The sequence below is a fragment of the Bos indicus x Bos taurus genome, chromosome 2 (assembly GCF_003369695.1).
Source record: "Bos indicus x Bos taurus breed Angus x Brahman F1 hybrid chromosome 2, Bos_hybrid_MaternalHap_v2.0, whole genome shotgun sequence".
In the NCBI taxonomy this organism is placed as follows: Eukaryota; Metazoa; Chordata; class Mammalia; order Artiodactyla; family Bovidae; genus Bos; species Bos indicus x Bos taurus.
In genome coordinates, this window is record NC_040077.1 from 93,391,271 (window position 1) to 93,403,363 (window position 12,093).

The 12,093-nt window shown below is 40.9% G+C and overlaps 1 protein-coding gene across 1 annotated transcript in view; it reads left to right on the forward strand.

Moving 5' to 3' along the window:
* PARD3B (par-3 family cell polarity regulator beta) overlaps positions 1–12,093 on the forward strand; it is a 1,152,531-nt gene that overhangs the window by 687,035 nt on the left and 453,403 nt on the right. Inside the window, exon 12 of the mRNA XM_027565061.1 lies at positions 7,459–7,629. Coding sequence (XP_027420862.1) covers positions 7,459–7,629 — 171 coding nt within the window. The remainder of the gene's footprint in view (positions 1–7,458; positions 7,630–12,093) is intronic.

Sequence of the window (12,093 nt, forward strand, 5' to 3'; positions counted from 1 at the left end):
GGAACTAAAGAGCCTCTTGATGAAGGTGAGAGAGGAGAGTGAAAAAGATGGCTTAAAACTCAACATTCAAAATACGAAGATCATGGCATCTGGTCCCATTATTTCATGGCAAAAAGATGGGGGAACAATGGAAAGAGTGACGGACTTCATTTTCTTGGGCTCCAAAATCACTGCAGATGGTGACTGCAGCCATGAAATTAAAATACACTGGCTCCTTGCAAGAAAAGCTATGACAAACCTAGACAGCGTACTAAAAAGCAGAGACATTACTTTACAGACAAAGGTCCGTATAGTCAAAACTATGGTTTGTCCTGTAGACATGTATGGATGTGAGAGTTGGACCAAAAAGAAGGCTGAGCACTGAAGAATTGATGCATTTGAACTTGGAGAAGATTCTTAAGAGTTTCTTGGACTTCTAGCAGATCAAACCAGTCAGTCCTAAAGGAAATCAACCCTGAATATTCATTGGAAGGACTGATGCTGAAGCTGAGGCTCCAATACACTTTGGCTACCTGAATCAAAGAGCCAACTCATTGGAAAAGACCCTGACGCTGGGAAAGATCGAACTCAGGAGGAAAAGGGGGTGACAGAGGATGAGATGGTTTGATGGCATCACCAACTCAATGGACATGAATTTGAGCATTTGGGAAATGGTGAAGGACAGGGAAAACTGGCATGCTGCAGTCCATGGAATCACCAAGAGCTGGACACAATTGAGGAACTGAACAACAACAACAAACGGTAGACAAAAGTAAAAGTAATCATAGGTGTTGAGATGGAACAATTCTGCCTGAGGGGAAGAAAGTGGAAGGCAGTTGCTGAGCCTTATTTTGAAGGATTGATATAGAACCAGTGAGCAGGAATGCAAAGGGCATTTTGGAGCAAAGGAAAAGTGGACCACATCACCACATCACCATAGTGTGTACACCAGAGTGTATTGCGTCTGGAAAATAGAGCTCTTATTTTTGAAGAACGGTGCCATTTGTATTGGTTGAAATTGTGTTAGGACAGATGAAGTAAAACATTGACTAATGTACATAGGTGCCCTTCAAGACAAGAAGTCACATGCTTCTGGTCTTACCAACTTTATTCCTTTTCTTTACTTTAAAAACTATACTTTAAAATCTTGATTTATTCTTTTCCTTTCATTGTTATTGTTTGAAAATGAAATTAAATTATTTCAGTCTGGAATACAAGGCTCTTTCTAGGTTGGATTTTTTTCCAAAAAATACAGTGAGCAGATGTTATCATGGAGTGATTTTAAGATCTTGGGAAACATTTGTTCAGGACAGTCCTTTTCCTCAGTCAGGTGCCATCTTGCCTGGAGTCCCGCTCTACTCCAAGGAAATGCTGCTATGTAGCCTGAAGTCAGGGTTTGGGATTTGGGCCCGGAGTGTTGATGTCCCTGAAGGCTTCACCAGGGACCCTATTAGAATCAGGCACAGGAAGGAGTCAACATCCGGTCATGATTAATCCTCTGAACACCCTGGCCTAATGATGTAGACTGGCCTTGGGCCCCAGCCAGCTGCCCCTGGATTAGCCAGCCTACTCCTTCATGCTTGACTCATGTTTTTCAGAGGCTCATTCTGTGCCATGGCTTTCTTCTCTTCCCTCTGCGTTCATTAGAACTTTAGAGGTAAAGGGACCTACAAAAAATTGGCCCCAAGAGGTGCATTAAGGCTTGCACTGTCACTGCTAATCATAGCAGAGGCACAGCAGGGACTAAACTACAAGGCCACTGGACCACCGGAAATCATGGACATGCTTCAGAGGGCACATGCAACATCCTAAAAAGTACATGAGTGCTCTCTGTTACAAAGAATTGTCTGGTCCAAATGTACAGCTGTGGAGGAACCATCATGGAAATATTTATTTTTAAGAGCTGACAATCCTTTGCTTTTATGAGATTCTCAAAGGAGTCTAAGAAGAGCCCATAAAGATCAAGAATCACTAGCAAAGTGGTTGAAAATATGGACTTCAGAGTAACCCAGACCTAGTTCAAATTTGCTTTTGGTCATGTGACTTGTAACAGTGCACTTAACTCTCCTGATCCTTGGTTTCTTCTTTTCTAAAAGGGGACCTGTGGTCCCCAGTGTACAGGATAGTTAGAAGTATTAAACTGTCTAGTGCATATAGACAAAGGGTTTAGCAAAAGAACTGCACAAAGGAGGAACTCATTAAATAATTATATTCATTAATCACTGTAGTGAAAGAAGGTGAAAGTGAAGTCACTCAGTGGTATCCGACTGTTTGCAACCCATGGACTGTAGCCTGCACCAGGCTTCTCCGTCCATGGGATTCTCCAGGCAAGAGTACTGGAGTGGGTTGCCATTTCCTCCTCCAGGGGATCTTCCTGACCCAGGGATCAAACCTGGGTCTCCCGCATTGCAGGCAGATGCTTTACCCTCTGAGCCACCAGGGAAGCTATCGGGCTTTCCCAATAACTGTAGTACCTTTAATCATCTCTAGAAGCAACACAGCACAGTGGAAATGTATCTGACTCAGACAGGTGGACCTGGCAGTGACAGTATTCTTTAACGGTCACTTCATTTCCCTGAGCCTCCATTATTATATCTCTAAGTGGAGTGTGCTGCTTGTATCACAGGTTTGTTTTGAGAAATGAGAACATATGCAAGATATTTGCACAAGGACTGCCCTGTATTAGGTGTTCAATAAAAAGAGATATGAACTTCCTAGGTGGCACTAGTGGTAAAGACCCTGTGTGCTAATACAGGAGACATAAGAGGCACAGGTTCAAAACTGTCAAGAAGATCCCCTGGAGTAGGAAATGGCAATCCACTCCAGTACTCTTGCCTGGAGAATCCCTTGAACAGAGGAGCCTGGTATGCTACAGTTGATAGGGTCACTATGAGTCGGACACAACTGACGTGATTTAGCACAGCATAGCCAAGAGTCGGACGTGACTGAGTGACTTCACTTTCACTTTTCACTTTCATGCATTGGAGAAGGAAATGGCAACCTGCTCCAGTGTTCTTGCCTGGAGAATCCCAGGGACGGCGGAGCCTCATGAGCTGCCGTCTGTGGGGTCGCACAGAGTCGGACATGACTGAAACGACTTAGCAGCAGCAGCACAGAAAGGAGATATAACACTCAAACATCTTGTCTCCCAGTCCAGTCTCCCTCCCCCTGAATTAGAACCTGGTTAGGGCTGATGAGACTTGAAATCTCCCCAGGACATGGAGAAGACCTAAATCTTATACCAGTTTTTATTTGTCCTAATGTACCCAGAGGAAATTTTTGTCTATTTTTATTCTGTTCTCTTTCCTCTTTTTCTTATTTTTCTTCTGCTTTGGGAATTTCCTTTACTTCCTCCTAGCTTAAGGATAGATAAGAGTTGATTACAGGGGTTGCAAAAAGTAAGTGATGTAGTTGTGGGTCTTTTGGTTAGGGGTCTGATGGTCATAAAGTAGAAAGAAAAATGTCTTTGTTCAGGCTGCTAAAAGAAACTTCCATAAATTGGGTAGCTTTTAAATGGCAGCAGTTTATCCCTCACAGTTCTTGAGTCTGAAGTTCAAGATCAAGGTGCTGCAGAATCCATCTGGTGAGAGGTGCTTAATAGTCAGCTGTCTTTTTCTTGCTGTAACCCTAGATGGCAGAGAGGACAAGATATCTGTCTCAGGACTCTTTTATAAGGGCGCTAATTACCTTCCAAATGCCCCCTAATATCTTCATGTTGGGGGTTAGGATTTCAACATATGAATTTGAGGAAAACACATTCAGTCCATAGCAGAAAGGGCATTGGCTTTTCCTTTAGCAAAGGAAAGAGTGATCCAGATTAGGATAAAATAAATATCCTAGAATTACTGGGTAACATACCTGGATAGTTGAAATCAGTCATGTAAAATCAGTTGAGGAGAGTCACTATTCTCATGCTGAAGTACATACTTAAACATAATACTGAAAGAAAAAAATAAGACCGTAAAAAGCTACTTTCTTGGTAAAAAACCACTGCAAAGTGGAATTGTCATTGTTGTTGTTTAGTCTCTAAGTGGTGCCTAACTCTTTCGTGACCCCATAGACTGTTGCTTGACAGGCTCCTCTGTCCATGGGATTTCCCAGGCAAGAATACTGGAGTGGATTGCCAGTTCCTTCTCCAGGAGATTTTCCCAACTCAGGAACTGAACCCTCATCTCCTGCATTGGCAGGCAGATTCTTTACACCAAGCCACCGGGGAAGTCCCACAAAGCAGAACAGACATATGCAATTGTGATCTTTGCTGAGTTTGAGTAATGAGCTCTTAACTAAATTGACTTCATTTTAAATGAAGACTAGACATGGATACACAGTGTGTGTGTGTGTGTGTGTGTGTGTGTGTGTGTGTGTAGCTAGGTAGGTAAACAGTCCCCCACCCTTCCTGTCTCCACATCTTCTATAGTCTGACTCTGGCTTTCATATATAAGGTTCTCTTCCAGGAGACATCTGGTGTCATATTGTTCTGTCTGGATTTGAACGTCTTTTTTCTTGAAGCATGATCCCTTGAGGGACTAGTCATTGTCATCTATTAGAACACAGAATGGGTAGTGAATAGGTAGTGCTGAGAAGTCAGGCCTTGAACTATTTAATCCAGCTCTGACCTTAACTAGCTGAGCAAGTTCAAATCTATGTGGAAGTACCTTCTCTGTAGAAGAGGTATTCAGTAAATGGTTTCTTATCCTCTATGTGCATCACATTATTTATCTATAAACGGAAGCAGTTGGACAAGATAATCTCTAAGGACCCTTCCAGTTCTTAATTCTAAGATTATCTTCTCAATGTTAGGACAATGTGGTGCTTACTGGCACCACCATTAATGAAATTACCCATCATTTATCTTATAAAGGGAAAGCAAAAACCAATACCAACAAGCCAGCTAAGCCTTAAAAGGAGAGTATGTGGATTTTTTATCATACCCGCAGCTCTGCAGTGATGCTTGCGATGAATGTGAATGTCTTAACAACAAAAAAAAAAAAGTTGCCCTGGGGTGACCTGACTTGCCTTATTGTTTGGACTTGGATACAGCAAACACATTCTACTTTAGTGTAGTTATGTATGCTTGAGACTCGGAATATAGCTGAAAATAAAAGTCTGTACTTAATACTTGTTGGTAAGAGATTATCCTACAAAAAAACATTTTTTTTTCCATCCCCTTATCTTTTATTTACCTCTTCACTCAGACCTTGCCTCATACTCCACAGAGAAGGTTCGCAGGAGGTTACCAGGTGGCTCTCACTCAGATTACATTCCCTCAATTCTACAAGTACCCATTAAGTTTCAATCTTTATCTTTCTTCTTCCTGTCATAGAGGATGAGGTGTCCTGCCAAGACTAAGCGTCTACAGGTCCAGTACTCGACCTCATTTCCTGTTCACGGGGCTAGGATCCTGATCCAACTTTTGTGCTTCCTCCCCATCTTTAAAAACCACACATCTGTTTCCAGTCCTCCCCAAAACATTTTTAGTGACCCTCCCAACTGCCTGTGAAAGGTCCAGCCCAGAGTCCTGCTTCCATTAAATGCCACAACAGAAGAGCATAATTCCTAGAGTAAACTGTCTCACTTCACTTATACACAGCCATTAAAGTGGCTTCCGTTTGACCCCATTTCGTGTAGCCTTAATCTTATCCTTTACGTGCCTCTCTCACCATTAGATAACAGAAATGAAGCGATTTCTTTTGTGTTTGGCCTTTCCTGTAAATCTCATTTCCAGATTTGCTCCAAATTATGGGAAAGATTAAGTGGAATGGGAAAACGAGAGGAAGGCAGAAGACATTAGGCTCTGTTGAGGCAGGGCAGTCAAGTTTTACAGCTTGATTTTACCCCTGGTGAAACCGAGAGGGCGTGGCCTCCACCATCCATGGGCTGACACCCTCTGCAACAGGAGGCGTGGGCAGTGCATCCCCACCAGGGCATCCGTGCCCCATAACAGCTCTCGTCACTCTCCCCCTTTCCCCAGCTGTCAGCAGAGGAACTTCCTCTGACCACTGCTGCTGCATTAGTCAAAGTTTGTCAACTTGTCCACAGGATTTCTCTCCCAAATCTGTATGGCTGCCCTATTGTTCATTATATGTCTGGTTTTCTCATTTCTTAGGAAAGTTCTTTTTTCATTTTACATTTCATTCTGTTCCTTTGAACATGGGTCCCAGATACTTCTAACTGCAAAAAGTTGAATACTCCCCTCCACCTGTTTTAGTGTGTACAACTGTAGTCTAGAGATGAATAGCCAAGGAAGCCCTAGTACAGAAACTGAGAAGAACCAAGGTTCATGAAAACTGAACTTAGGTCAGTTTTTCTCTGACTCTCTTTTGTGACCTGCGGCACCTAACATCACTTTCCTGCCTCAGTTTCCTTATTTGTAAAATGTGAGCAAAAGCATTAATCTGTCGAGCTTCTTGAGTTCTATAAGAGCTATAGATAATTCATGGAAGAACTACCATGCTCACCAACTGTTATTTCTGCTAAATGTATTAACAGCAGCACCAGCATCATGACATTCCTAAAACTGCATCTGTGCCTCACAGCAAGAACTTCCTATCTTAGAAACAGGTATAACCCATGTCCCTAATCAGACTGTCAGTATTTAAGCATGTTTTCTCCCAGACTGTCTGTTGGGGGAGAAGGGTGTACTGTGATCCCCAGAAGTTCTTTTGCAGGTAGAGATGGTGTCCCAGTGTGTTCAGCTACCACCATCGACTCCAGGGACATTTCTAGCTGAAGATGACTAGTACCTAGAGGTGATTTAGACTAGAATCTGGGCCGCTTATCCATGTGCCAAACTTCCCAGTTCTCTGTGGTACGTGGTGTTTCTTCCTGAAGGTGCTGGGTGAAAGTGCTTCTCAGTCAGAGACTCCTCACAAAAGGCTTGACAGTCCCCTTTGTCAAGACTTTCCTCTAGAAGACACGGTACCAGATTGGACCTGCATTACACACCTCTGCATCCTTTTGCAGACTAGCAACTTTTTGTTGCGTTAGAGAAAATAACGTGAGAATTTTTTTTCACAGCACTATTCAATAGAGCTAGCTATGAGATCCATTACTATTGTCAAGCACATAACATTTAAGCATGGTGTCTCTCTGTGCCTGAAAAGGCAAGCAATATGGCCACTGTCTTTTGCTTCTAAATCCCCTTTCCTTGAGTCAGCAACATGGTAGCTTCCAGAGCAAATGGCAGAATCAGGTTAGCCTAGCACACTTGCCAAAGGTTTAGGTAAGAGATATTATACAAATGTCTAAGTTATTGTAGTTCTGGACTCCATGATTTCTAAAAGTCACTTTCACACAATTCATTATTATTAATATTTGTGACTATTTGATAAAATCCAGAACCTTTTTCTGCTGTGGAAAATAAATCATCCCTAATAGCTGAATTTTTTCCTTTATTTTAAACGTGAACTTTTGCCTGACAGTCACATGGCATCACATGCTTTTCTCTGCTTAATACTGTTTTTCTTACCTCCACCCTAGGATGGCCGTCTGCGGATGAATGACCAGCTGATTGCGGTTAATGGGGAATCTCTTCTGGGAAAGTCCAACCACGAAGCTATGGAAACACTTAGACGATCCATGTCCATGGAAGGAAACATCCGAGGGATGATCCAGTTGGTGATTCTGAGGAGGCCAGAGAGACCAATGGAGGTGATGCAATTTGTTATTTCCCTGTGCAAACTGCCCAAATGGCCACCAGAAAACTCACACTTCCATCACTAGTATGGTAGCTAAGCTCATACTGGTTTCTGAAATTAGAAAAATATGCACCTAGAGGTGCTCTGATGGAATTATGTGGCAAATAGGTGGTTATATATTTTAGGTATAACTAGAAATATAAAAATGTACATATAAATTAAGTCATGTATCCAGTATAACAGGTCCATAATTTCTAATTTTTCCCCAGAAATTCCTAGAGCTCTGGACTTTATGAATTACACTTTATTCAGATTAGGAACTTTAAAGCATATAACATGCTTATATACTTTTTGGATGATGTGCTAGCATTGTCCATACCTTATTAGGTTCCTAATAAGATGTCTATAATGCTTACTGTGAAGATCATTATAATGCAATTAGCTCTCTATATTCTTCCCTACAATGTGTGCTTGGGTAATACACATCTGGGGCTTCCCTTGTGGTTCAGTGATAAGAATCTGCCTGCCAATGCAGGAGCCATGGGTTCAGTCCCTGGGTTGGGAAGATCCCATGGAGATCATGGCAACCCACTCCAGTATTCTTGCTGGGAAAATTCCATGAACAGGGAAGCCTGGTGGGCTACAGTCCATGAGGACTCAAAATAGTCAGATAAGACTTAGCCACTAAACAACAACAAATACAGATCTGCAACTTAACTAATTTAAAATTTGATGTATTAAACAAGCTTCTTGTTTCATATTATTCAGTTCAATTCAGTTCAGTCGCTCAGTCGTGTCTGACTCTTTGTGACCCTATGAATCACAGCACGCCAGGCCTCCCTGTCCATCACCAACTCCTGGAGTTCACTCAAACTCAAGTCCATCAAGTCAGTGATGCCATCCAGCCATCTCATCCTCTGTCATCCCCTTTTCCTCCTGCCTCCAATCCCTCCCAGCATCAGAGTCTTTTCCAATGAGTCAACTCTTCTCATGAGGTAGCCAAAGTACTGGAGTTTCAGCTTTAGCATCATTCCTTCAAAAGAAATCCCAGGGCTGATCTCTTTCAGAATGGACTGATTGGATCTCCTTTCAGTCCAAGGGACTCTCAAGAGTCTTCTCCAACACCACAGTTCAAAAGCATCAATTCTTTGGCGCTCAGCTTTCTTCACAGTCCAACTCTCGCATCCATACATGACCACTGGAAAAACCATAGTCCTGACTAGACGGACCTTCATTGGCAAAGTAATGTCTCTGCTTTTAAATATGCTATCAAGGTTGGTCATAACTTTTCTTCCAAGGAGTAAGAGTCTTTTAATTTCATGGCTGCAGTCACCATCTGCAGTGATTTTGGAGCCCCCAAAAATAAAGTCTGACACTGTTTCCACTGTTTCCCCATCTATTGCCCATGAAGTGATGGGACCATATGCCATGATCTTTGTTTTCTGAATGTTGAATTTTAAGCCAACTTTTTCACTCTCCTCTTTCACTTTCATCAAGAGACGTTTTAGTTCCTCTTCACTTTCTGCCATAAGGGTGGTGTCATCTGCATATCTGAGGTTATTGATATTTCTCCCGGCAATCTTGATTCCAGCTTGTGCTTCTTCCAGGCCAGCATTTCTCATGATGTACTCTGCATATAAGGTAAATAAGCAGGGTGACAATATACGGCCTTGGCATACTGCTTTTCCTAATTGGAACCCATCTGTTGTTCCATGTCCAGTTCTAACTGTTGCTTCCTGACCTGCATATAGGTTTCTCAAGAGGCAGGTCAGGTGGTCTGATATTCCCATCTCTTTCAGAATTTTCCACAGTTTGTTGTGATCCACACAGTCAAAGGCTTTGGCATAGTCAATAAAGTAGAAATAGATGTTTTTCTGGAACTCTCTTGCTTTTTCGATGATCCAGTGGATGTTGGCAATTTGATCTCTGGTTCCTCTGCCTTTTCTAAAACCAGCTTTAACATCTGGAAGTTCACAGTTCACGTATTGCTGAAGCCTGGCTTGGAGAATTTTGAGCATTACTTTACTAGCGTGTGAGATGAGTCCAATTGTGCGGTAGTTTATATTTTTGAAATATATTATTATTATTATTATTTATGGAGTTTTTTAATGTAAGAAATATTTTTATGTATACATGAAGTATAAACAAAATATTATTGAATGCTGATATTGCTAAGTATTTCACTTACATACAATTATATTTATATAATTATTATATTTTACAATTATATATTATATCAATTATATTTACCATAAAGTATTCCTAAAACATTACTTTTGCTAATATATAGGCAATAGTTATTAAATTATCTTACAAATTATTTTAAGAAAAGATAAGAAGTAAGTTGATAATAGTTAAGAGGTGAGAAAAACATGAGAAAATCACATATATATTCTCTAAGGACAAATAATGTTTGTGTGATATATTAATACAGGAAGTTAAAATAGAATTCTATTAAAACACTGTTTTAATAATAAATTCAACTTAAAAATGGTAAAATATTTTCAGATTAAGAATAGAAGGTAGTTGGGACTCATAGTGGTTAAAAGTTTGGGCTCTAGAGTTTTAGATTGAGTTGGGTCATTTCCTGGCTATGTAAAGACATACATAGTTGAATGCTCAGGACTTGTAGATGGCGATACTATTGTCTGCCTTATCCTTTCATCTATCTTCATTTACCAGCATCTAGTAGAAAGCTGGGCTTCCCTGGTGGCTTTCCTGGTGACTCAGATGGTAAAAAAAAATCTGCCTGCAATGCAGGAGACCCAGGTTCGATCCCTGGGTCAGGAAGATCCCCTTGAGAAGGAAATGGCAACCCACTCCAGTATTCTTCCCTGGAGAATTCCACAGACAGAGGAGCTTGCCGGGCTGCAGTCCATGGGGTCACAAATAGTCAGACACGAATGAACAACTAGCACTTTCTGTTTCAGTAGACAGTTATTATACATTGTGTAATAAATGAATAAAAGTTTCATATAAGGCCTACTTCATCTGAGAGGATAAGCTGAAGTAAACTTAGCTGTATCTTCTATGTTAGTCACTCAGTCATGTCCAGCTCTTTGCGACCCCATGGACTGTACCCCTTCAGGCTCCTCTGTCCATGGGATTTTCCAGGCCAGAATACTGGAGTGGGTGCCATTTCCTTCTCCAGGCTGTATCTTACTTTGTCACATTATCGGCTATTGGAAAGGAGGAACTGTACCTTTTTACTCTTCTATACATAACCTTCTAAATGTTAAATAAATGTAAATTGGCAATTACTGAAGACTATATATAATGAGCCAACTCATTTTCAACATTTGTGTCTGCTTAAGTGACATAGAGGTTTCCATGAATATTTAATGGATTTCACTTATGTACACAGTCATAAAACCCTTATCTGTTGCTTCCTACTATGAGAGAATCAGCTCCTTTTTAGTTGAATTTCATTCTTACTCTGGAGCCCTAGACCTCCATGGAACCCAGTTGTTGGAGGCAGGTATGAAGTAAGGTCTGTGGGCCCCTGAGTCACCCCTTCCATGCATCTGTGTTTTAAATCTCCCTTAAGATGTCTTGGAGCAAAGATTTCTCAACTAATGGAAAAGTCGGAAATACACTGCTCAAGATTTCCATATCTGTGCAGAAGTAATAGATAGCAAATGAAAAAAAGAAAAAGAGAAATGAACACTGCTAAAAGAGTTCCCTCCCCACTTTTCATCTTCCCTAGTTTCCAGTCTTTCTCTCCAATATATGAATGCCTAGTGGATAAATGCTCGTTGTTTTGCCTCAACAAGTTGACACTTTATTATTTGCATTCTCCTTTACCGCAGGTATTTTCATTTTAATTCTCACGCTCTGGGCTGGGCTGACAATTATTCCATCAGAAGCAAGTACTAAGCCTTCAGTTTGTTGCCCATCTTCAGAAGTGTCCTGTTGATATGGTTCACTAGGAAATCGATTAGGAATAAGAAATGGGACAAAAAAATTTTTTATGAGGACATTTAAACAAGATTCATTTTTGGTTTCCCTAATATTTACATGCTTTCCATGGGGGATGAGCAGGCACTTGGCTCTCTCAGCTAGTGAGAATCTCTGTGGTACCCATGAAGATTAAAGAGTATTATTTTTTTTCATATAGCGACAGCCGCCTAATGTACAGCTAATCTTTATTAAATTAAAAAGAAAAAAAAAGGCTGTGGCTATTTGATCTCCCAAATCTGTTTTACTGTGTCAAAGCATATGTTGTGTGCTCATGTGTTTGGAAGATTGTCCTCTGGAGCAGCAATCACCCTCAGGTATGATAAAAAAGAATCAGTAACCTAGAAAAAGGCCTCAGCACTGCTCATATATTCAGCGAAATCAATTAGGTTTGGAAAGAACACCAAAATGGTTACTTGAACATGATATTGATATTTAAAAAAAAAAAAAAGAAGATGCTACTTAAGAAAAGTCAAAATATATAGTCTTTGTGGTATTTTCCCACATTACCCAGATGTAC